The 22,533-nt window shown below is 40.9% G+C and overlaps 1 protein-coding gene and 1 pseudogene across 1 annotated transcript; both read left to right on the top strand.

The window, feature by feature from the left end:
• The first annotated feature begins 4,618 nt into the window (after positions 1-4,618).
• Positions 4,619-6,411, top strand: LOC141106023 (cholesterol 25-hydroxylase-like protein). The gene has a single exon (XM_073596365.1). The coding sequence runs from the start codon at positions 4,684-4,686 to the stop codon at positions 5,518-5,520; it is 837 nt and encodes a 278-aa protein (XP_073452466.1). The 5' UTR covers positions 4,619-4,683; the 3' UTR covers positions 5,521-6,411.
• A 7,290-nt stretch (positions 6,412-13,701) lies between these two features.
• LOC141105298 (cholesterol 25-hydroxylase-like protein) lies at positions 13,702-15,649 on the top strand (annotated as a pseudogene).
• The last annotated feature ends 6,884 nt before the right edge of the window (positions 15,650-22,533 follow it).

Genomic DNA, 22,533 nt, shown 5'->3' with positions numbered 1-22,533 from the left:
GACAGCTACAAACGAATGCCCCGCCCCCTAATTATTGTATGGCTCCGCCTACAGCCACAAAAGTGTCCCACATTTTTTTTTACAGTGTTGGCAACTATGCTCTCTACTCCTGTCAGCAGGGAGGAGGAGGAACACAGCAGCGTTGCCTAGCCACTAGCCAACCCTGCCGCCGTCATTATACTGCGGCAGGCTGGCTCCCTGGGGCAAATCGACGTAGCCGACGTCGGCCCTTTAAATAGCCTAAGCAGGCGCATGCGCCTGTCACGTGACGCAGGAGCTGATGCACGTGCCCCCGGCAGCTGCGATGTCTGCCGGGCACCTGCAATCGCTCCTGAGAGAAAGGGGGATCTGTCAATGTAAACAGACAGATCCCCCGTTCTGTCAGGGAGAGGAAAGAGATCTGCTGTTTCTAGTAAATATAAACAGCTCTGTCTCTCTATTTCCAGTCACTACACTGCTCCCACAGTAAGAAAAACCTCCCTAGGACACACTTAACCCCTTGATCGCTCCCTAGTGTTAACCCCTTCCCTGCCAGTGACATTTATGCAGTAATCAGTGGCAATTTTTAGCTCTGAACGCTCTACAAATGTCACTGGTCCCAAAAAAGTGTCAAAAGTGTCTGATCTGTCCGCTGCAATGTTGCAGATCGCGCCATTACTAGTAAATAAAAAAATTATAATAAAAATGCCATAAATCTATCCCCTCTTTTGTAGACGCTATAACTTTTGCGCAAACCAATCAATACACGCTTCCAAAAATATGTAGAAGAATACATATTGGCCCAAACTGATGAATAAATTTGTTTTGTTTTTTTAAATGTTGTAGATATTCATTATATAAAAAAGTTAAAAATATTGTTTTTTTTTTTTCAAAATTGTTGCTCTTTTATTTTTATAGCGCAAAAAATAAAAACCGCAGAGGTGATCAAATACCACCAAAAAAAAAAAAATTATTAAAAAAAATAAAAAATACCTAGATCAAGGTTTGATCAAAGTCAGTGCCAGGGTTAGTGTTTGGGTCAGGGTCAAAGGTCAAGGTTAGGTCAGGTTCAAGTCCGGGGTCAGTATTTTTTGGACAGGATTATTAATAAAATTGCACAGAGCAGGTAAGAATAACAAGTTTACTATTTAAAAAATAAATAAGCTTTACAACCACTTTAATTAACATCTATTACATTTTGTATCCTCAATAAGTGCATTATCTTCCATGCTGCAAAGAATATAGAAAACTCCCAGCACACTGTTATACTGGAAATTCCACTGAAGACGTCAGTCATCCTGAAATAATTGCCAGGGATTATAACACTGGCACAGTATGCAGCATACTTCATATGCACACATGACAAATTACATCATTATCAGCATGCCAAAAACGAAAAATACTGGAAGAAGGTCATGAATATCAGATGTATCAGCCACTATTTCATGAGATATACAATCAAAGCTAAAAGTATGTGTTATATTCTTTAGCAGAGGTCCCTCCTGTGGTCCTTACACAGTATACAAGCAGAACTGAGAAAACAAGGGTCAATGAGATAGTTTATTTTTATCCAACTAGTTCTATATATCTTTGGTTCTAAAGCATGTACATCAGGGGGAATTTATTCACCGTATGGCAAATTCAGCATAACAGATTGAGGGTCTTGCAAAAATGATAAATTAGTTCTCTTTCTTTATCTCTCTCTTTTTTTATATTCTTTTAAGTATCTAATTGACATTTAGTTTGCAAATGCACTGGGTGTCATAACTGCATTCACCCTTATTTTTTTGTTTTTGCATCCTATTGCTGCTGATCGCCTGCAGTCTCTTTTAGCCATTTCCTGTCTATGTGCACTCTATCGAGGACAAGCTGCATATCATTGCTCAGTACCAGCTTCCTGTTGGTGACAACAGTGGACAATGCCTGCACAATGTTTGTCAGCATGGGCACTTAGGGGTAGATTTATTAAAACTGGAGTGCTCAGAATCTGGTGCAGCTGTACATAGTAGCCAATCAGATTTTGACATCAGTTTGTTCAATGAAGCTTTGACAATAAAACCTGAAGGCTGATTGGTTTCTATGCAGAGCTGCACCAGATTTTACACTCTACAGTTTTAGTAAATGCACCCCCATGCTGTCTTCACCAGGTTAGCATGTTACAGGGTGAAAACATAGGAAAGCAATTTAGTTGTCATCCATAACAGAAAGTGCCTAGACAAGAACCTTAATGCCGGGATCACCGGGGATTATTTTAATGAAAGCTGCAGATTTGAGAATACTCAAAATGACTGTTTATTTGACATTAACGTATTAGAGCATATATGAGATTTTAGCGATTGTGTTTACATCGACTTGCATCAGGTGTCAGCACGTGCTTTAGTAATTTAGTGTTTTATGCATTGTAATGCCCCTTTAGAATGCATGTATATCAGGGATCTCAAACTGGCGGCCCTCCAGCTGTTGCGGAACTACAAGTCCCATCATGCCTCTGCCTGTGGGAATCATGCTTGTAACTGTCAGCCTTGCAATGCCACATGGAACTTTTAGTTTCGCAACAGCTGAAGGCCGCCAGTTTGAGACCCCTAATGTAAATGCTTGATGCATTATGTACCATTCTACTAAACAAAACCATTTTCATCCTTACACCTTTTAGCGTGGTGCGCTTTTTTACTGGCAGTGCTCTAAACGTGTTTTCCTTTAAAAAGCGTAATATATAGAAATGAATGAGACAGTACAACCATTGGAGAAGTGCTATGCACCTCTGGGCGGGCCTATGTGTGGCTATGGTGCAGAAGGATCAGACGTCACAAGCTTTCCTTAAAATTCTATTTTATTGTGCTGAGTAATCAGCAGTGGAAAATACTGTTATATGTTTTTCCAGAATCAACTTTAACAAACTGGCACTTATCCACATCGAACATAAGACAGTTTTCGTAGTGCAGTAGACATGCAGAGCTTACATCCAGGAGGTTGCCAAAGGCTTGCTTCCTTAAGCAGACTTTCTTGTGTTTGATCAATGTTTCATGCTAAGAGGGATGCTCCACTGTCCAACCAGTGCACAAGCTTGTACCAGACTGATTACATGTGGAGAAGTTCCTTCTTCCCAACATCAGGTACAAACAGGAGGTGCCCAGAATGTCCCTTCGTGATGAGAACCTGTCCCTAGACACAGCCTATTTCTGGAACTTAACCACGGCCCAACAAAACCCCTCCCCCTACACACACCCTCCAAATCACATCAAATAGTGGGTGTGGTCAGTCAAATTTCACGAAAATAGTAGGAGGGTCTTAAAGGGGCATTAAATACCAGGATTGCATTACATACACAGGATTATTTACTAAAGCTGGAGAGTGCAAAGTCTGGAGCAACTATGCAGGGAAACCAACCAGCTTCCAGGTTTTATTGCCAAAGCTTAATTGAACAAATGGAAGTTAGAAGCTGATTGGCTACCACGCACAGCTGCACCAGATTGTGAGTGCACCTGTTTTAGTAAATCTCCCCCACAGAGTCCAGAGTGGAAACCAGACTTCTGTATTTACAAGTGATTGTGGTGAACAGGCATCAAAGGGTCTGAGCCAGAGGTGGTGGAACTGAGTTCCACCAAGTTCCCCCTGAAAAAAAGCCCTGACTACGGTCAAAAACAAAAAGTCAATTAGACCCCACTCACACTTAGAAAAATCAAATGAATGTTCCCGAAAAAGAAAATTTTTAAAGTTCTACTACTGTGTGGCCAGCTTTATCCTTTATCTGCAAACATAATTATTCATTGCACATTACAGCTCAGGGTGAACCACAGTAGTCAGAGCATTGAAAGTCTAAATAGAATAAAGTGGGCATGTTGGAACTTGTGGTTCTATAGTAGATGGCGAGTTCCAGGTTTCCCAGTTGTAATCAAAAGAGAGCAACAAGTACACTTGTCATAGAAGTACCGGGGCTGCCACTGCTGGCCCAATTTAAAAAATGCTATTTTCTTGGCTGTGTCTGCTCTCCATGCTTTGAAATCACAGACCCGGGACACACATGCGTCAGATACGCAAGTTCCACAATTCTCTATACTCAGGACGCAAAATGTTGAAGCCAAAGCATCAGCATGACCGTGATTAGTGAAGTAGTGATGAGCAGAGACCAGCTATAATTCCTCCATAATTCTTCAATGATAGGTGTACTTTGGGCTCAATTATATCATGTCCATTAAGCTGCGTTTTTTCTGCACGCCACAGCAGTCTAGGGTTGCCACCTCATCTCTTTAAAACCGAACACATAAGAATTACACAGGTTCTGTGGCTGATTAAGGTGGTAATTAAACTCACTTGGTGCCCTATCTGCATTCAATTAGCCCCAGAAGCAGTGTAATTCCTATGTGTTCGGGTTTAAAGGGATGGAACACGTATGCTTTGAACAGGGCACAGGCTGGAGTTATTTTTAGACGGCAGCTTGCGACGGTGGTTTGTGGAAAATGAAATTTATAGTCGGAAACTGCAGAGATAGCAATCTAGGATTCTGCACAATTTTTCTGCATGTGGTGGTTCAGAGCTCCGCCTGAGCACATTGTTTTCATAGCCTCACCCTTCATTTTGTAAAAAATAAAGTAGGAGGGAAATTCCCAGGAAAGTGGCCTCTACGCAGCTGACTGGTTGAGTGTAGGAAGTATGAGGTCTATATAAACAGAGCAGTGTGCTGTGTGTGTATTCAGCTTATTCATAATGAACCGTAGCAGTTTGCTGATGACTCCAGCCTTCTCCATGTGGGAAGCAGCACAGCCAGGATTCTTCCTGCAACCTGTCTGGGACTATGTGCTATCTAAAGAGCACATCATCAGATCTCCCTTCTATCCAGTGCTGTTCTCCTTCACTGTCTACATGGCTTTCTGTCTCCCTTACCTGGCATTAGACATCCTCTGTCTCAGAATACCAGCCTTAAAGAAGTACCAAGTGCAGCCCAAATCCAGACCCACGTTGGCCATGGTGCTGCACTGCTTGGCACACACCATCTACAGTCATCTGGTCTTCATATTTCCTCTGAGTGTTGCCTATTGGTACTGGAGACCGGTGCACCTGCCATCCCTGGCTCCTGAGCTGCATCGCATTGTGTTGGACATCATTGCCTGCATGCTGCTCTTTGACTTCCAGTACTTTGCCTGGCACTTGCTGCATCACAAGGTGCCCTGGCTATACAAGAACTTCCACAAGACACATCACAAGTACACTGCCACCTTTGCCCTGGCAACACAGTACTCCAGCGCATGGGAGATGCTGTCATTGGGGTTCTTTGCTAACATCAGTCCGATAATGCTGGGGTGTCATCCTCTAACTGAGATGGCCATCTTCATCATCCATATCTACCTGTCTGTGGAAGATCACTGTGGCTATGACTTTCCCTGGTCCGCACATAGACTGGTGCCTTTTGGCTTATGCGGGGGGCCAGGACATCATGACCTCCATCACCAGAAATTTGTCTGGAACTATGCACCTTACTTTACTCACTGGGACAAACTGTTCAATACACTAGCAAGGCAGACATCCAAGGAGCCACATGACTGATATCAATGTACAGACTGAATTGCCAATTGCATCTTCATCTCCAAGGCATGAAATGCTACCTGATTGAAGGAAAGGACACTGGAATGTGCTCACCTGGCTCTGAGATGTCTGTGCCACAAAGCTGGGTACCAGTGTTCAATAGACTCTCTGTTCTACAGGGTTTTCAGAATAAGAGGTTATCAACGACCTCTGATAAGATTTGCACTTTAAGAAAAAAAGTTCATATCGTACTTTTCATATTTATACATATTTATTACATTATTATGGCTCAATAATGATAATTTTATAAACAATTGTGTTGTACATGTGTTATTTAAATTATATATTAAATATATGCTAACTAAGTTATTTTTAGGGAATGCACAGTAGTGAAATTCTGAAAAAAAAAATGAAGGAAGCTTGTGTTGTACACTGAAGCTATAAGGTACACGTTACACAGAAGAATGTCATAGTACGTATGCAGTATGTTCAGGAAAGTATAGCTGATAGTTGACGGATTTGTTAAAATGTATGTTTCTACTGCGCTGAAATAGTCATCTTTGCTTTAGAAAGGTTCAGGGAATTGATGTTAGAAAGAACCAATGTATGTTTGTTGGTAAAAAGGTTTTTAAAGGAAAAAGGAAGGTATTTCCAATCGCCAAATAAGCTCATCTGGTATGTTAATGATGTAAAGTGCATAAGTTAACAGTTGATCTAGTAAAGCGTTTTATGTTTTGTTTTTTTCTACTTTTACCTTATGAATTTGCACTAAACACAGCTGGCTGTGAAAATCATGTCCTCAACCATTTCCTATTTTTTATATGATGCTGTATTTATTTATTTTGGTTAAAAAATTGTTGACTATATTTGTACAAAAGATAACATAAATAAATGATTTGTTATTCCTAACAAGTTCATAGTATCAGTGTGTTCATTATATATTATGCATTATGTGTATATAAGGAATCTAATAACTGCTTTTAGCAATACACATTTGGGGTATAGGGAAATTGGACTTATTAGAACATAAATTAGTTAATAGCGATGGTTAATACGACTAAACCACTTGTGATTCACATTTTTGGTCCAATGAGACACACAGTGATAAAGTGATAAGAGAACTGAGAAAAGGCTTAATAATAACTGTAATTACGGGCTGAGTTGATAAAAGCAGAGCAGAGAGTATGGGGTTGATTTACTAAAGGCAAAAAAACTGTGCACTTTGCAAAGTTGCTCCAAAGCTTAGTAAGTGAGCAGAAGCTGTGCTGACTTCCATCATCCAATCATCAGCAAGCAAAAATTGTGTTTTTTTCTATTTTCATTGCATGTGATTGGGTACTCTTTGCAAAGTAAAGCCTTACCTCATTTACTGAGCTCTGGAGCAACTGCACTTGCAGAGGGCAACTGCACTTTGCAAAGTGCTCAGTCTATTTGCGTTTAGTAAATCAACCCCTATGTGTTCACAATAAACAATCAGGTTTAAAATGTATGTAAACTCTAACAATACATTTCCCTCTTTGCCCCTTTTGGTCAGTTAAATATACCATTGAAAGTTTTTTATTATATCTGTTTGACAAGTGCAAAAAATAGCTGTTCATCCAGCCTAAAATCTTGTGCGCTGATAACTCTCTGTGCTCTCTGCCTCCTGGCTGTTATTAGTTAGAATTGTTGCCTGTTATTCCCATGGACTACAAGACACCGCCCCCTGTTATGAGAAGAGAGTGAGGTGTTATATAGTCATAACGCACTCCTTGTACTAGAATGACAACACTGCTCAATAAGATTGTCACCCTAGGATAGGAAGTGTGTTAACCACTTCCAGACCGCCCACCGTCGTTATATGTCGGTACTTTGAAGAGGAATATCATTGTTATGGTAGCAGCTAGCTGCCATAACCCCGTTATCCTCTTCTTCGTGCGGTCCGCTTCAAGATAAAAGTGTTCTCTGCCTCGGATTCGGCGCGAGATCACTTTTATCGGTGGCAGGAGAGGGCCCCCCGCCATGCTCCAGTGCCCTCCACCGCTTACCAGGGCCATCGGCAGCGGCCGAGGCGATCGGATCCTCTCCCTAGCCTGACATGGAGACGAGTGAGGGGAAGATGGCCCCCACCCATCTCCATATCAATGCAGGGCAGAAGTGACGTCAAAATGTCACTTCCGCCCATAGCTCTTAAAGGGCCATTTTTTTTTTTGTATTTTTTTAAATGACAACATCAGGTCTTTTTGACCCCAGATCTCATATTTAAGAGGATCTGTCATGCTTTTTTTTTCTATTACAAGGGATGCTTACATTCCATGTAATAGGAATAAAAGTGACACAATTTTATTTTTTAAAGAACAGTGTAAAAATAAAAAATAAAAGGTAAAATAAATAAGAAAAAAACTAAATTTTTTAAACGCGCCCTGTCCAGCCGAGCTCGCAAGCAAAAGCGAATGCATATGTGAGTAGCGCCCGCATATAAAAATGGTGTTCAAACCACACATGTGAGGTATCGCCGCGATCGCTAGAGCGAGCAATAATTCTAGCCCTAGACCTCCTCTGTAACTGAAAACATGCAACCTGTATAATTTTTTTAAATGTCGCCTATGGAGATTTTTAAGGGTAAAAGTTTGTCGCCATTCCACGAGCGGGCGCAATTTTGAAGCGTGACATGTTGGGTATCAATTTACTCGGTGTAACATTATCTTTCACAATATAAAAAAAATGGGCTAACTTTACTGTTGTCTTATTTTTTAATTCAAAAAAGTGTATTTTTTCCAAAAACTGCGCTTGTAAGACCGCAAATACGGTCTGACAGAAAGTATTGCAACAACCGCCATTTTATTCTCTAGGGTGTTAGATAAAGAATGTATAATGTTTGGGGGTTCTAAGTAAATTTTCTAGCAAAAAAAAACTGTTTTTAACTTGTAAACAACAAATCTCAGAAAGAGGCTTGGTCCTTAAGTGGTTAATGGCAGGATTACCTGGTTAAAATAAGGGAAAAAAGTGTAATCTGTAGGCTGCAATACTGTAAATTTTTGTTCTTGGATTGGATACACTTTAAGGGAAATTATATAAACAAAATCCTATACTTGGAGTATTGAGAACACAGTTATGCTTAGCTACTGTTCACCAGAGATAAGTAAACTACTTTGTTCCAACCAGGATTCAACCTCGATTATGGACATTTTAAAAACTCCTTCTGCTACTAACTGATAAAAATGTGGTGCACCACATCATACTCTTAGTAACGCGCTTTTAGCCCAGGTTCACACTGAGTGCGGGAATGAAATCATGCAAGTTCAGCTGAACCCGCAGGATTTCACTTCCGCATGTCAGTCCCAATTTCGGCGGCGATTTCCCAGACATCTGTGCGGGTTTCTGCACAGATGTCAATGGAAATCGCACCCAGAATTCACAAAAAGTAGTATAGAAACTACTTTTTGAAATTGGTGCGGCGCCGCTCTGATTTGGACGGTGCCGTTGCCGGCAATTACCACCAATTTGACATGTGATTTGACATGTCAAATTGCATGTCAATCGCACCAATGTGAACCAGGGCTTATGCCAGTTGTTTCTGTTTGGGAGTATTCGTTTTTTTTTTTTTAACAGGATGCTGGGGGGCAGTAAAAAGAGGCAGCTGCACAGCAGTTTTACCACTGAAGAAAGGTTAAAGATGTCTACACGCAATAACTATTAGTATGCATATGATCTTGGGGTTCAGTCATAGAGAAGCACTCTATACATATGCATATCTTTAACATGTTTCCTTGTGATAGTGGAGGGAAGGATTGACAAATCTGGCAGCAACCTATCTCAATAGCATTCAACTACAAAAAATTGACCCTGGCCGCTTAAATAGATGCCCTGGAAGGCTTGGCCAGGGTGTAATGGGGAAGGTTACTAACACACTAATGTTCTTTTATCAGAATATAAATCTGAATCAGACCAAATTTTCTGTAACATCTGTACTGTAAAGCCGGCCATAGATGGATCGATTGTTCAGCAGGGACAGGCTGAGAGTCGATCCATCTATGAGCAGGCTGATTGTACCCAAGTCAATCCGGATCAACTTGGATACAACCAGCATGTTTGATTTTTAGCGTGTGATTATTGCCAGCAGCTAGAGAAATCTAATAGTTTCTCCCACACGTGCTAAACAGCATGGTTGGAGCTCTCTGTACAGGAGAGGAAGGTTTAACCTCACCTAAACACGGCAGCTCCTAAACTCTGCTAAAAGCCTATGTGTACATGGACACATGGAGGAGATTTACTAAAACTGGAGTGCTCACAATCTGGTATAGCTGTGCATGGTAGCCAATCGGCTTCTAACCTCAGTTTGTTCAATGAAGCTTTGGCAATATAACCTGGAAGCTGATTGGTTTCTCTGCAGAAGTGAGTCTAATTTTGCACTCTCCAGCTTTTATAATCAACCCCATAGGGGTTGATTTACTAAAGGCAAATAGACTGTGTACTTAGAAAAAGTGCAGTTGCTCCATAGCTTAGTAAATGAGGTAAAGCTTCACTTTGCAAAGAGTACCCAATCATGTGCAAAGAAAATAAAAAAAATGCATTTTTGCTAGCACATGATTGGATGATGGAAGTCAGCAGAGCTTCTGCACATTTACTAAGCTCTGGAGAAACTGCTCTTGCAGAGTGCACAGCCTGGATCAGAGGTATAAAATTGCATTCCTAGACCAAACCGTATTGTTTTGTGAGTGAGTTGTTTTTTTTTTTTTAATGCTATATATTTTTTTTTTTACTGTGGTACTACATTAAACAAGCAAAATGGATGAAAAAAAACCATACATAAACATTCTTTCTTAAAAAGTGATTGTAAAGTCTCATTTTAAAAAACAAAACAAAAAAACAAGCATGTTGGTTTTGCACAGAGCAGCCTGGATCCTCCACTTCTCGGGTGCCTTTTTGCTGCTCCTAGGCCCCTCCCTCCTGTCGAGTGCCCCCACAGCAAGCAGCTTGCTATGGGGGCAACCGAGCTGAGCTGCAGCTCCGTGTGTCCATTCAGACATGGAGCTGCTGTTCGGCCCCACCCCCCACCTCCTCTGATTGGCTAACTGACTTTAACTGACAGCCAAAGGAGCCAATGGCGCAATGCTGTGTCTCAGCCTATCGGGGGGGAGATTCCCAGATGGCCGAAAGGACTCGTGGACATTGCTGGACAGAAATGGGGCTCTGTCCCCATTTAAGTATTAGAGGGTGCTGGGTAAGTATTAGAGGGTGCTGGGGAGGCTGCTACACACAGAAGGCTATCTTAGTGCAACTCATTTAATAAAAACTAATTTAGATTAACCAAGGGTCAATAGGGGACATGTATTTAAAATAATACAGTTGTAAGGGATGAAGATTACATGGGGGGAACAGCTGTCCCAGTGTACTTTGCAGAGGCCTCTGATCTAGTTTGTGTATTAAAATGCTACTAAACCCACAACAGTAAATAAAATCAGTCTGTATATGCAGTAAAGCATGCTTGTTATATTCACTGTGGAACCTAAGGGGTTAATCCTATGCATTGTGTAAAAAGGCTGTTTGATCCTGTCTTCTCTAATCCTCCCCTTCTTTCACTGTCCCCAATCCATCTCCTAATAGTTCAGAGCCTTGGGGGCACTCTGCTCAGTTGGGTGTGTTTGGCTGGAGAATTTTTTTTTTTTTTCCTTGGGAGGGTGCATGTGATCGGCACACAGCCAATCAGCACTGTCCAGACAGAAGGTCAGGGGTCTTGCAGCCTCATAGGACAGTCAGAGTAGAATGAAAACTCCTCCTACAAGCTTTAACTTGACACTGATAGAAGTCGCAAGACTGCTATATACTGCTGATGGGAACTGTGTACTGTGGGACACCAGATATAGTCAATGCAGGGTCCTGGGTTTAGTAACACTTTAAGATCCGTTGTAAGTACTAATAGACAAAGAGGATCCTACTTGTCAGACAGCCACGCCCTGCAGATTGCACATGGTTTACAGGCATGGGACAATCTATGTTACAAGGGATTGTTGTCAAGGCTGTCCTAATGCATGAGCCCCCCTGAGCACTACCCAGGGGCCCTATGATAATGTTACATTAGGCTCTGTCACAGTAGGCTTACAGAAGCTGTGACAGCAGCGTCACTCACTACTCCTGTCAGCAGGGAGGAGGAACACAGCAGAGCTGCCTAGTCTTGAAAAGTGTGTCCAGGCTGGGGAAGGCAGCTGATAATTTTTGTAGTATTCTAGTAAGGCCTTAAAAACGAACTGTCTTTAAAGTGGGAGTAAACTCTCTTGTATGATTTTTACAATAGGTAAGCCTATAATATGGCTTTCCTATAGGTACTGTAAATATCTCCTAACTGTGCACAGTTTAGTAGATATTAACTTTAGATTTAGCCTGTGATGTCACCTGCGCATGCGCTCTGAAGGAACGGCATACCTGTGCTGTTCCTTAGAGTCGTGCCATAAACAGCAACTCCCGCGTGCATCTGCGGGAGTGATGTTATCGCCGGCTCGGCCATTCATGTTGCCATAGCCTGTGAGCCTGGAAGAAAGACAGGTGAAGATGGAAGCACCTTCTGTGATGACAGCGTGCCGCTGGAGGGCTTCGTTTTCAGGTAAGTCTGTCATAATGTGCTAGTATGCAATGCATACTAGCACATTATGACTTAAACTGCCCTGGGCCCATTTTTTTTTTATGCAGTTTACTACGGCTTTAAACACTGAACTGCAGAGCTGGAGCGGGCAGTAATGGGCAGAGCTGTGCATGGGGAAAGCTGCTTTCTGAGTCCCGACCTGCCCCACCTACCTTCCATGCAGCACAGAGGTGGCTGGTGCTCAATAATTTGGGGGGCAGCAAACCAACGCCACCCTAACCCCCCCGGCGGGAGACAGATATGAATACGGGGAACAACAGCAACACCAACCCCCCTGTGCGAGAGACGGACGGACGGGAAGCAGTGGCAGCTGGTGGGTTTGGCTTCCCCTCATGGAGTTACAGTGGCAGCTGGCGGGTCGGGCTTCCCCTGCGTCTCCCCCATCTGTGCGTCTCCTCCCTCCTCTTCCCTCTAGGCCAATAGGATCGCGTCTCCTTTCGGCCAATTGGGAAACGGGTCTCAGGACCCGCTTCCCGATTGGTTGAGAGGAGAATCAGTGTGACAATATGACAATAGTGAATATTCATTCGCTATTTGTCATACAAGTGGGTGGGCTCAGAGCGCAATGCGTGGATGGGGGGGAGGCGCCTGTGCACCCCTAATGGACGGCCACCACTGCACAGGCATCTTACTTGGTAGTGCAGGTGACAAAATTCTGGCCAGCCAGGTACAGTAAGCTGAGGACTTTCAAAAATCTATGTATATATTTTGTATGTGTGTGAGTGTGTTTGCATATGAGTGTGTATTTATGTGTGTGGGTTTATGTATGAGTGTATGTGTGTGTGTGTGTATGCACGTATGTCAGTACGCTACTGTTAGGCCTTGCTCACATGGGCATACTTAAGCGTATACCATTACCCGCATGTGTAGACCTGATCTGATGTGTATACATATTTGATATACACTATGTACAGCATTATTTATATAATATGTGGACACTTTTGCCATATATACACTTTTTTGTTGTCCTTTAATATTTTGTCATTACAAATGTCAATGTATTGATGGTGTGTTAGTCCATTGCTTTCCATTCATCTGTATTTTGGAGTAATAGTGAAAATTGCTCTGCTGGACATTCAACACCCATTTCTCTTCTTTATGAACCTTATATTGCTCTTATACTATTAAAGGTGTGCAAAAGTTGTATTTATTTATTGAAGCCAAAGCATCAGTATGATGGCCAGATACCTAACTTTGCCATATAAAGAGACCAGCAATGACCATTACATAATATTCCAATGACAGTTGTATGTTAAAGAATTGTGAAGCCAGACTTGTATTTTATTTAGGAGACAGCTTTCAGCTGTTCTTTGTGAAAAAATTAAAAAATCCAGCTGAAGTTGGGTAAACAGCAGTAAGGCTGCTGTTTAGGATTAATTCTTTATACTTTAACTGTATATATTAGCCAAAACCTCCCTGTGTAGACATTGTTTTCATGACTTTCCATTTCGTAAAAAAGAAAAATGGGCAGAGAATTCCCAGGAACACGTCTCCATGCAGCTAGTCAAAGGAGCTCAGGAAGTATGAGGTCTATATAAGCAGAGCAGCATGCTGTGTGTGTGTGTGTACTCAGCTCACTTATAATGAACTGTAGCAGTGTGCTGATGACTCCAGCCTTCTCTACATGGGGAGAGCAGCACAGCCAGGACTCTTCCTGCAACCTGTCTGGGACTATGTGCTATTTAAAGAGCACATTATCAGATCTCCCTTCTATCCAGTGCTGTTCTCCTTCACTGTCTACATGGCTTTCTGTCTCCCTTACCTGGCATTAGACATCCTCTGTCTCAGAATACCATCCTTGAAGAAGTACCAAGTGCAGCCAAAATCCAGACCCACGTTGACCATGGTGCTGCACTGCTTGGCACACACCATCTACAGTCATCTGGTCTTCATATTTCCTCTGAGTGTTGCCTATTGGTACTGGAGACCGGTGCACCTGCCATCCCTGGCACCTGAGCTTCATCGCGTTGTGCTGGATATCATTGCTTGCTTGTTGCTCTTTGACTTCCAGTATTTTACCTGGCACTTGCTGCATCACAAGGTCCCCTGGCTGTACAAGACCTTCCACAAGACACATCACAAGTACACTGCCACCTTTGCCCTGGTGACACAGTACTCCAGCACATGGGAGATGCTGTCATTGGGGTTCTTTGCTAACATCAGTCCGATGATGCTGGGTTGTCATCCTTTAACTGAGATGGCCATCTTCATCATCCATATCTACCTGTCTGTGGAAGATCACTGTGGCTATGACTTTGCCTGGTCCACACATAAACTGGTGCCATTTAGCTTATGTGGGGGGTCAGGACATCATGACCTCCATCACCAAAAGTTTGTCTGGAACTATGCACCTTACTTTACTCACTGGGACAAACTGTTCAATACACTAGCAAGGCATCGAAGGAGCCACATGTGACATAGGAAGGAGCCACATTGAAGGAGCTAATGATGTCAATTTACAGACTGAATTGCCAAATTACATCTTCATCTCCAAGGGATCAAACGCTACCTGATTGAATGAGAGGGCACTGGACTGTGGGCTCCAGGCTCTGGGATGTCTGTGCCACAAGGCTGAACTACCAGCAATAAACTCTACTCAGAATTACAGTGCTTTTATGTTTTTTTTTTTTTTTACATTCTATCTTTACCTTTAAAAAAGACAATGGGATATTGTGCATTTCATATTTTTACATATTTATTACGCTTTTGTGTTATTTTTTCTTCTCTAGCTCAGTAATTTTCATTTGATAAACAATTGTGTTGCACGTGTGTAATTTACTGAAAATGCTAATTAAACTATTTTTAACTAATGCACTATGGTAAAATGCCACTAAAGAATGTGAAGGAAACATAGAATCATAGAAGAACGATGGCATAAAAAGACTGAGTAGTCCATCGAGTAAGCCCATTTTATTTATTTAGTTTTTCATTTTTTTTGTTTTTTTCATTAACCTTGTGGTCTGACTATAGATCTATGTTTATCCCAAACATGTTATACACAATATTATAAGGTACAGGTTACAATAAAGACTGTCATAGTATGTATACAGTTTGTTCAGGAAAGTGATCTTACAAATGCAGATGGGTGGCTGTGAATTATTTGATGATTCATAGTTGATAAGTGTGATAATACTTGTGTGATATTGGTTATTGCTTTTTGGATCTCAGAAAGAAAAATTATATGTTTGTTAAAATGAATTTAAATAATAAGCAGGCATTTCCAAAGACCAAATGTACTGAGTTCAATAGGTGACATTCTTGACCTATAAATGGTATGGAAAGACTTGAGCTATGAAAGGGGCTTTTTAGCTTGTACACAAAACTTTTTGCACTAGACGCAACTGAAAATGTTTTTGTGTTTTACAATGTTTTTATCTGATAATGTAAACACTTATTTTTCCAGAAAGTTTTTGTTGAAAAATGTTTGTCATTTATTATAAATTAATAAATTGTCATTCTTAATAAGCGCACTGTATCAGAGTGTTAAATATACACTATTACTATAACATCAGGTACCCAAACATTTAAAACAATAACAGTTGCTTGCAGAACTACACTTTTGACAGAATATAGTTTACATTTGGCTTAACCAAACAGAAAATAGTTACTGGCAATAATATTATGGTTGATGACTAAAAGCATTTGGAATTCACATTTTGGTCAGAGTCCAGATTAAAAAAAGATTAGCTGTTATATGGCTGATGCACACATAGTTGTAACTAGTGGACCTCAGGGACTAAATACTTAGAAACTCATCAGAACAGAGAATCCATGTTCACAAAAGACAGCAGTTTCATGGGATTGTTCAACCACACAAACAACCATCCTGATTCAACCCACATTATAACCATCTGATAATAAAGAATCTGATAATAAAGAAACCCAAGAGACTGAAGGGTGGAAAATAATGGCTGCAGCCTATTTGTTTGGTATTATAAAGGTTAAAGGAATTCATATTCTTTTTTTAACTGCTTCAGATCCGCGCTATAGCGCGTATCTGCTTTGCCGGGAGGTCGTCAATAGACGTCCTCCCCTTTGCAGGCTCACCACGCTCCCTTGAAGGGCGTGCATGGCGCGGACTGTGATCACCCAAGTCAATGAGACTCAGGTGATCACAGATCCATGTAACGGGCCGATCCCGGCCCCTTACCACGTGATCAGCTGTCAGCCAATGACAGCTGATCACGTGATGTATACAGAAGATTGATAATAGTTTTTTTTTCTTCTCACATTGACAGCGTGAGGAGAAAAAAAGCCGATCACCGGCTTGTGTTTGAAGGGACATCGGTCCTAAAGAGGAAGAGCCTCATATGTGCCCACCAGTACCGCCTGCCAGTGCCACCTGCCAGTGCCACAAATCAGTGCCCACCAATCAGTGCCCACAGTACGTAAGTGCCAGCAATCAGTGCCCACAAGTGCCACCTATCAATGCCCACCAGTGGTGCCAGTCAGTGCCACCTAGCAGTGCTGCCTATCAGTGTCACCTACCAGTGCCGATCAGTGCCCATCACTGCCACCCTGCCTTCCTCTCCTGAATGCGCAAGTGATAGTTTTTTTTCTTCCTTTAAATGCTCTTGCCTCTAAAGACCTGTAAATACCTACGTGTGCATGAACACATGGGCTAACATGGAGGGATGTTAAATGTGGCGTTTTTAATGCCCAGTGTGTGTGAGGTCTCAAAGTTCTTATAGATTCACTGCTTTAAAGTCCTTTTAGATTCACTACTTTAAAGTTGTTATAGATTTGTGAATCAGGTGGGTAAATACTAGAAAAAAATTGCATCTATACCTCACACATGCCTATCACCAATTGAAATAATCACTATACATTCTTCTGTGCAGGTTAAAACTCAATTGGAAGTTTTGGCATTTATTACCATATTGCCAGCAGGCAGCATACACAGCAATAATTGGGGATTTTTATGATTTTTGACAGTTCGTTTAACTGTAGCAAGAGTTAAAACACCCTTTGGTACATGTACTAGAGAGTCTGACTGCTGCTCATTTTAGAGCGCGTTGGTCTGGATCGCCAGCGGCCCAAACCCTCCTCCCACCACCTTGTGTTATAATCAACAGTGCTCATGCCTCCTGAGCAGTGCTGTTGATTGGAGAACTGAGCAGAGGGTGTGTTTTCTTCTTACCCAATACCATGATTACCGTATAATTGATTATGCTTTTAGCTAATTGAAGTGGAGTGTAGTGTGCCATTTCACTGTATGTGGCTTCTTCTTTTGAGTAACCTAAATACTGGTCATAGATAAATGTTGTTGTTTGTATTTTTCTTTTCTCTCTTTTTTTTATCATGGCTAATATTTTCTACAAAGGGCAGTAATGCAAATTATGGAGCTTTTTCTTTACATTTGTGTAAAAGTTTTTCTTTCTTTGACTGATCTTTTAAAAATATGGTTTGTTTGAAATCTTCATAAATACACTCTATGCCCATTACTTCCTCTTCTGTGCACCCTAATTAAAGTAGTTTACATGCAAGCCTTTCATTTGTACTGAATGCAAACATTTTACTTTATTTTAATTTAATACAACAGTCCAACTTGCAAAATGCTGCTGATCGGATGTTTTGCAGCTGCCGTATTATGCTTTTCCTGAGAATAAGTATTGCCACAGTAAGTTACTATAAAAATGAAATATGCAATGTTTTTATAAAGTGTGTAAGAGTTACAAATATTCTATATAATTCACATGTCTGTTGCTGCGTACTTCCTTCTCAACCTGCACACCTATGGCCACAACAAACAGCCTGAAAACATACAGCAGAGTACCTGAACAGAAAAACATAGTAAGTTCCATACCTAAGGGTTCTTCTGATGGTTCCACAAATACAGAACAAATAAAAGAAAGATGAAACAACACATTTTCATTTAAAATAAAATAAACATGTATTCATGATATAGACAACTAATGTGTTGCGCTTTTATTAAAAAATAATCATACCACGAAGTGAAAAAGAAAAAATATGTGATTAAAAACATATGCGCAAGTAATAAAAAAAAAGCCATAAACAATCCATTGTGTCCATGAAATAAAGTGCTTCAGTGCAAAAAAAAAGTTCATATAAACATTTAAGTGCTAAAAAAATCCAGTGCTCCAAAAGTGAATGAAAAAGGATTCTTCACACCCAGACAGTGCACACACCACTCACTAGCCACTGAGTAGCTATTAAGACCCCAAGATGGAGGTCAGACTGCACCTTATCCCAATATCTATACCTATGGATGCATGGATGCCAGGAGCCAGGATTCCAAAATGGACAAAACTAGGCAAACAAGATGACCCACAATCAACCGCTGGGACCCAAGGTGGAAGTATAAAGGTGCCTAAACCAATATCCCTATGGGATGGATGCCAAGAGCAAGGGTTCCAAGATGGATTGATCATGCAGTCAAAGCAGTCCAGCAGTGCACTCAATGAGAAGGAAAAACGGAGGAGGAACTCAGTTTAGTATGTAAATTTAAAACATATGTGCAAGTAATAAAAAATCCATTAACAATCCATAACATCTAGGAAATAAATTGCTTCAGTTAAAAAAAAAAAAAAATTAATATAAACATTTACGTGTTAACAAAATCCAGCGCTCCAAAAGTTAATGAAGAAGGATTCTTCACACCCAGACAGTGCACACCCCACTCACTAGCTGCTTACTAGCTATTAAGACCCCAGGATGGAGGCCAGGCTGCACCTTATCCCAATATCCCTATGTGATGGATGGATGCCAGGAGCCAGGATTCTAAAAAGGACAAAACCAAGTAAACAGGAAGTATAACTGTGCATAAACCCAATATCCCTATGGGATGGATGCCAAGAGCAAGGGTTCCAAGATGGATAGACTATGCAGTCAAAATGGTCCAGCAGTGCAAACAAGCAGGAGTAAACTCGCATAAAATACAGTCAAGCACATACAGCACTCTGACGGGCGTGATAGCATCAATGCTGTAGCTCCTCCCAATGCATTTCATTTGAAGGAACATTATCTAGGGGTAAAGGAGTATACAGTGTGTGTAATGTAATCTTTTTTATACACAAATCCAGACCATTAATTACCTTCAGATGGTGTACATTGACCAGAATAATGTTGCCGTGGTACAGGCACTAGAGGCCAATCAGTAACTCGCGTAGGGAAAATGACTGAAGCCATAATGCCGAAGACAGTCCGCCAGATAACCAAGCTCACTAGTGATGAAGCGGCAGCCATATTACTGGAGTCCATTGTCCAAAGGAGGAATAGGACTATCTAATCACAAGTAGCTTTTTTGCATTGAAGCACTTTATTTTCTGGACTTTATGGATTGTTTATGAATTTTTTTATTACTTGCACATATGCTTTAAATCACATATTTTTTCTTTTTCATTTGATTGTATGATTTTTACAAGGATCTTATATACTTTCTAATGATAGTGCAACACATTATTTGTCTTTATTGTTTAAACTGTATATTACTTATGTGGACATACTGTGAGTGCAGCTATCACAGATATATATATTGTCTTGTTAGATTGTAACACAATTATTTGTATGATGACACTTTTGCGTGACTTGTTTACAATTTTTTAGTGTGTACATGATATGTTTGTTGCTTTTTGGACTGCCATAAAGTCATTGCCCAATTTGTACTTCTTGCAACTGCCTGAATCATTTTTTTCAAGTTTATCAATATATTTATAGTTCCTGAATTTATGTGGGAATTGTGTAGATAGGTAGTTCTGATACCCATTCTATGTATGGAATTTTGATGTGTGCAGTATTTGGTACCGCACTTTACTACTCAAGGTTTGTTGCATTAATCTTCTGTAGTATGAAAAATCTAATCTGGTATAGATTATATCCTGGCATAGCCAACTTTTAAATATCTTGGGCTCGTTTATACTTGCTTCAAAACAAGGCTTCGGACACGCTTTTTTTTTTGTAAATTCTTTATTTATCAGGGTATATCATGCGGTAATACAGAAAGCTCAACAAGATGTGTTACAAAGATAATACATGTTGTACATCTCTATACCTCTATGATATATAATCCTAGGAGTACCTTTCGTAAATTTCCTTCTCTGGATCGAGGCAGCATGTGTGTCTAAGGAATAGGAGACCTCCGCACCCCGCATGACCCCATTAATTTTCCTGTCATGAGCCGTAATTTAAGGGATTAGGAAAGGGTTTGGAGCCAGTTCACACCGACCCTTGAAAGTCTGCCTCCGACATCCTAGCATCGGATAGAATGAGAAACAGAAACAAGAAATGTGATAGGATGGAGAGGGGGAGGATAGAATGTGGAGAAGAGGAGGATCAGAGACAGGGTGGGAGCGTAGGGGGTGGAGAGAAAAAGAAAAAAAAAATTAAGGGAGGGGAGGATGGGGTAAATCTCCCCAGCCAGTCGCATCCACTCCTACAGGGAAGTTTTGCAATTATTCAACCTTCATGGAGGTCGGTTTATATGCTGACCATATTCCTCAGAATGGATAAACTCGTGCCAAAAGTACCATTTTCTGGAGAATTTCTTATTTAGGCCTTTTTCAGTGGCCACCAAGTCCTCCATTGCATGTATGTCTGCTACTCTTTTCAGCCATACATACTGTACCATTGGTGACTGGGTCTGTTTCCAGTACAGCGGGATGCAGCCTTTTGCTGCCGTGAGCAGGAGTGGTAGTATTGATTTCCTGTAGCTCTTGTTGGGATCTTGTGGTGATGCAGAAGGAAGAAATCAGGGGAGTCTGGCAACTCACGATCTGAATTTCTGGATGATCCGGTACACCTCTGTCCAAAAGGGCCGTATCAACTTGCATGACCAGAACACATGTAAGAGTGTTCCAACTTCCTCTCCACATCTCGAGCGCAGGTCTGTGGACCGAGGGAACATTTTGTGTATCTTAACTGGCGTGTAGTACCAGCGGGACAACACGCTTCCTGGTGTCTTGCACATATGGAAGTCTTGTTAGAAAAAAGGATGATACCATCAACCTGCTCATCCGTGAATTTTAGTCCAAGATCACGCTCCCATCTGTCTAAGTAAGGTGGTCTAGCGTCTGGCTGTGGAGACACCAGTAGCTAGTATGTTAGCGAGATCGCATGTCTCAGTGGTGTCCGGTCTAGGCATAGCATCTCAAGGGGGGTTAGTTGCCTCTTGAATGCAGCTGGTGATGATAGAGAGCTAATGTAGTGCGAAAGCTGGATCCTCTGCCAGAAGGAGAGTCCTTGCAATGCCGGATCATCCATGATTTCTTTGTAAAAAAAACCCAAAGGTTAACGCTGCTCTAGAAATAAAGCAAAATATATTGAGAATAAATAAAAGCAGCCGGCACCAAAAAGTCGATTACAAAAACTCCAATTCAATGTGATGAATAAAAGATGCAGCGCTAAAATAATAAAAATTGATGAAAGTAAAAATTGTATCCGAGAAAAGTAATGGTGAAAAGACTCTCAACTGAGAAAACTAAGGTGGATACCACACAAAAAATTAATACAAAGTGATAGACCAATAATAGCTAATAAACGTAATGAAACAAAATTGAAATTGAATATAAATCAATTGATGCATAAAGGTAATGGTGAAAAGAGCTTTCACCTACCAAAACTAAAGCAAATACCACAAAAAAAAATATTTTGACATAAATAAGCGATAAAGCATAAAAAAGTGGGTCTATGACAAGTCTGAAGATCAATCAATAAAAAATTAATTAGTGAATCACTGAGAGCCAGAAAAAACAAAAAAACAAAAAGACAAAGTCCCATTCCAATAAAAACGGTGCAAAAATAAAAGGTCAATAAAAATCCATATAAAGAGTGAAGATAATAATCCAAAGGAAGATAGGTGAAACCAGATCCTATATCCAAGATGATAGCACACCTGAGTGAGTATTAATGCTCCTTACCAACTACAGATGACCACCATAAGTAGTCTCACCAGGCACGGGGAATAGTAAGGTATCCCAGGGACCTATAACGGCATCTATGGTTGCAGCTAAAATTGTGGCACTCGAAAGAAAAAAGCAGAAATTGCTCCCATAGTGTAATCATTCATAAAAGATCATTTATTAGGCAAAAGGATTGCACTTACAAGAAATTTCATCCGAGGTAAGTGTAATGACAAATGTGGACAATTGGAAATCACGGCATCTCCATAGGCTTCCTACTGCTCGCTTTTTTCCCATCAGTCTCAACCTAGAAATTGTAATAACATCAGCGTCACAGGCTCTATCCTACGCGTTTCGTCATGATAGGACGTCGTCTGGGGATTGGCCAAGTGACCCTGTCATTACATTTAGGGTTTAAATAGTCCCGCAGCGCCATCTTAAGTACTGGCAGCTCCAAACAAAAGGATGGAAACAAAGGGGATGAATTTATCAATATGAGGGGCTCCCACCATCCCTGTGCTGTGCTGACTTCCTGGGTTTTTAACTTTTAGGTTCGTC

The sequence above is a fragment of the Aquarana catesbeiana genome, linkage group LG08 (assembly GCF_042186555.1).
Source record: "Aquarana catesbeiana isolate 2022-GZ linkage group LG08, ASM4218655v1, whole genome shotgun sequence".
Classification (NCBI taxonomy): Eukaryota; Metazoa; Chordata; class Amphibia; order Anura; family Ranidae; genus Aquarana; species Aquarana catesbeiana.
This window is presented reverse-complemented; position numbering and strand designations above follow the sequence as displayed.

Coding starts and splice junctions, on each gene's coding strand:
- LOC141106023 (XM_073596365.1), top strand. CDS start 4,684: ATGAACCGTAGCAGTTTGCTGATGACTCCAGCCTTCTCCATGTGGGAA.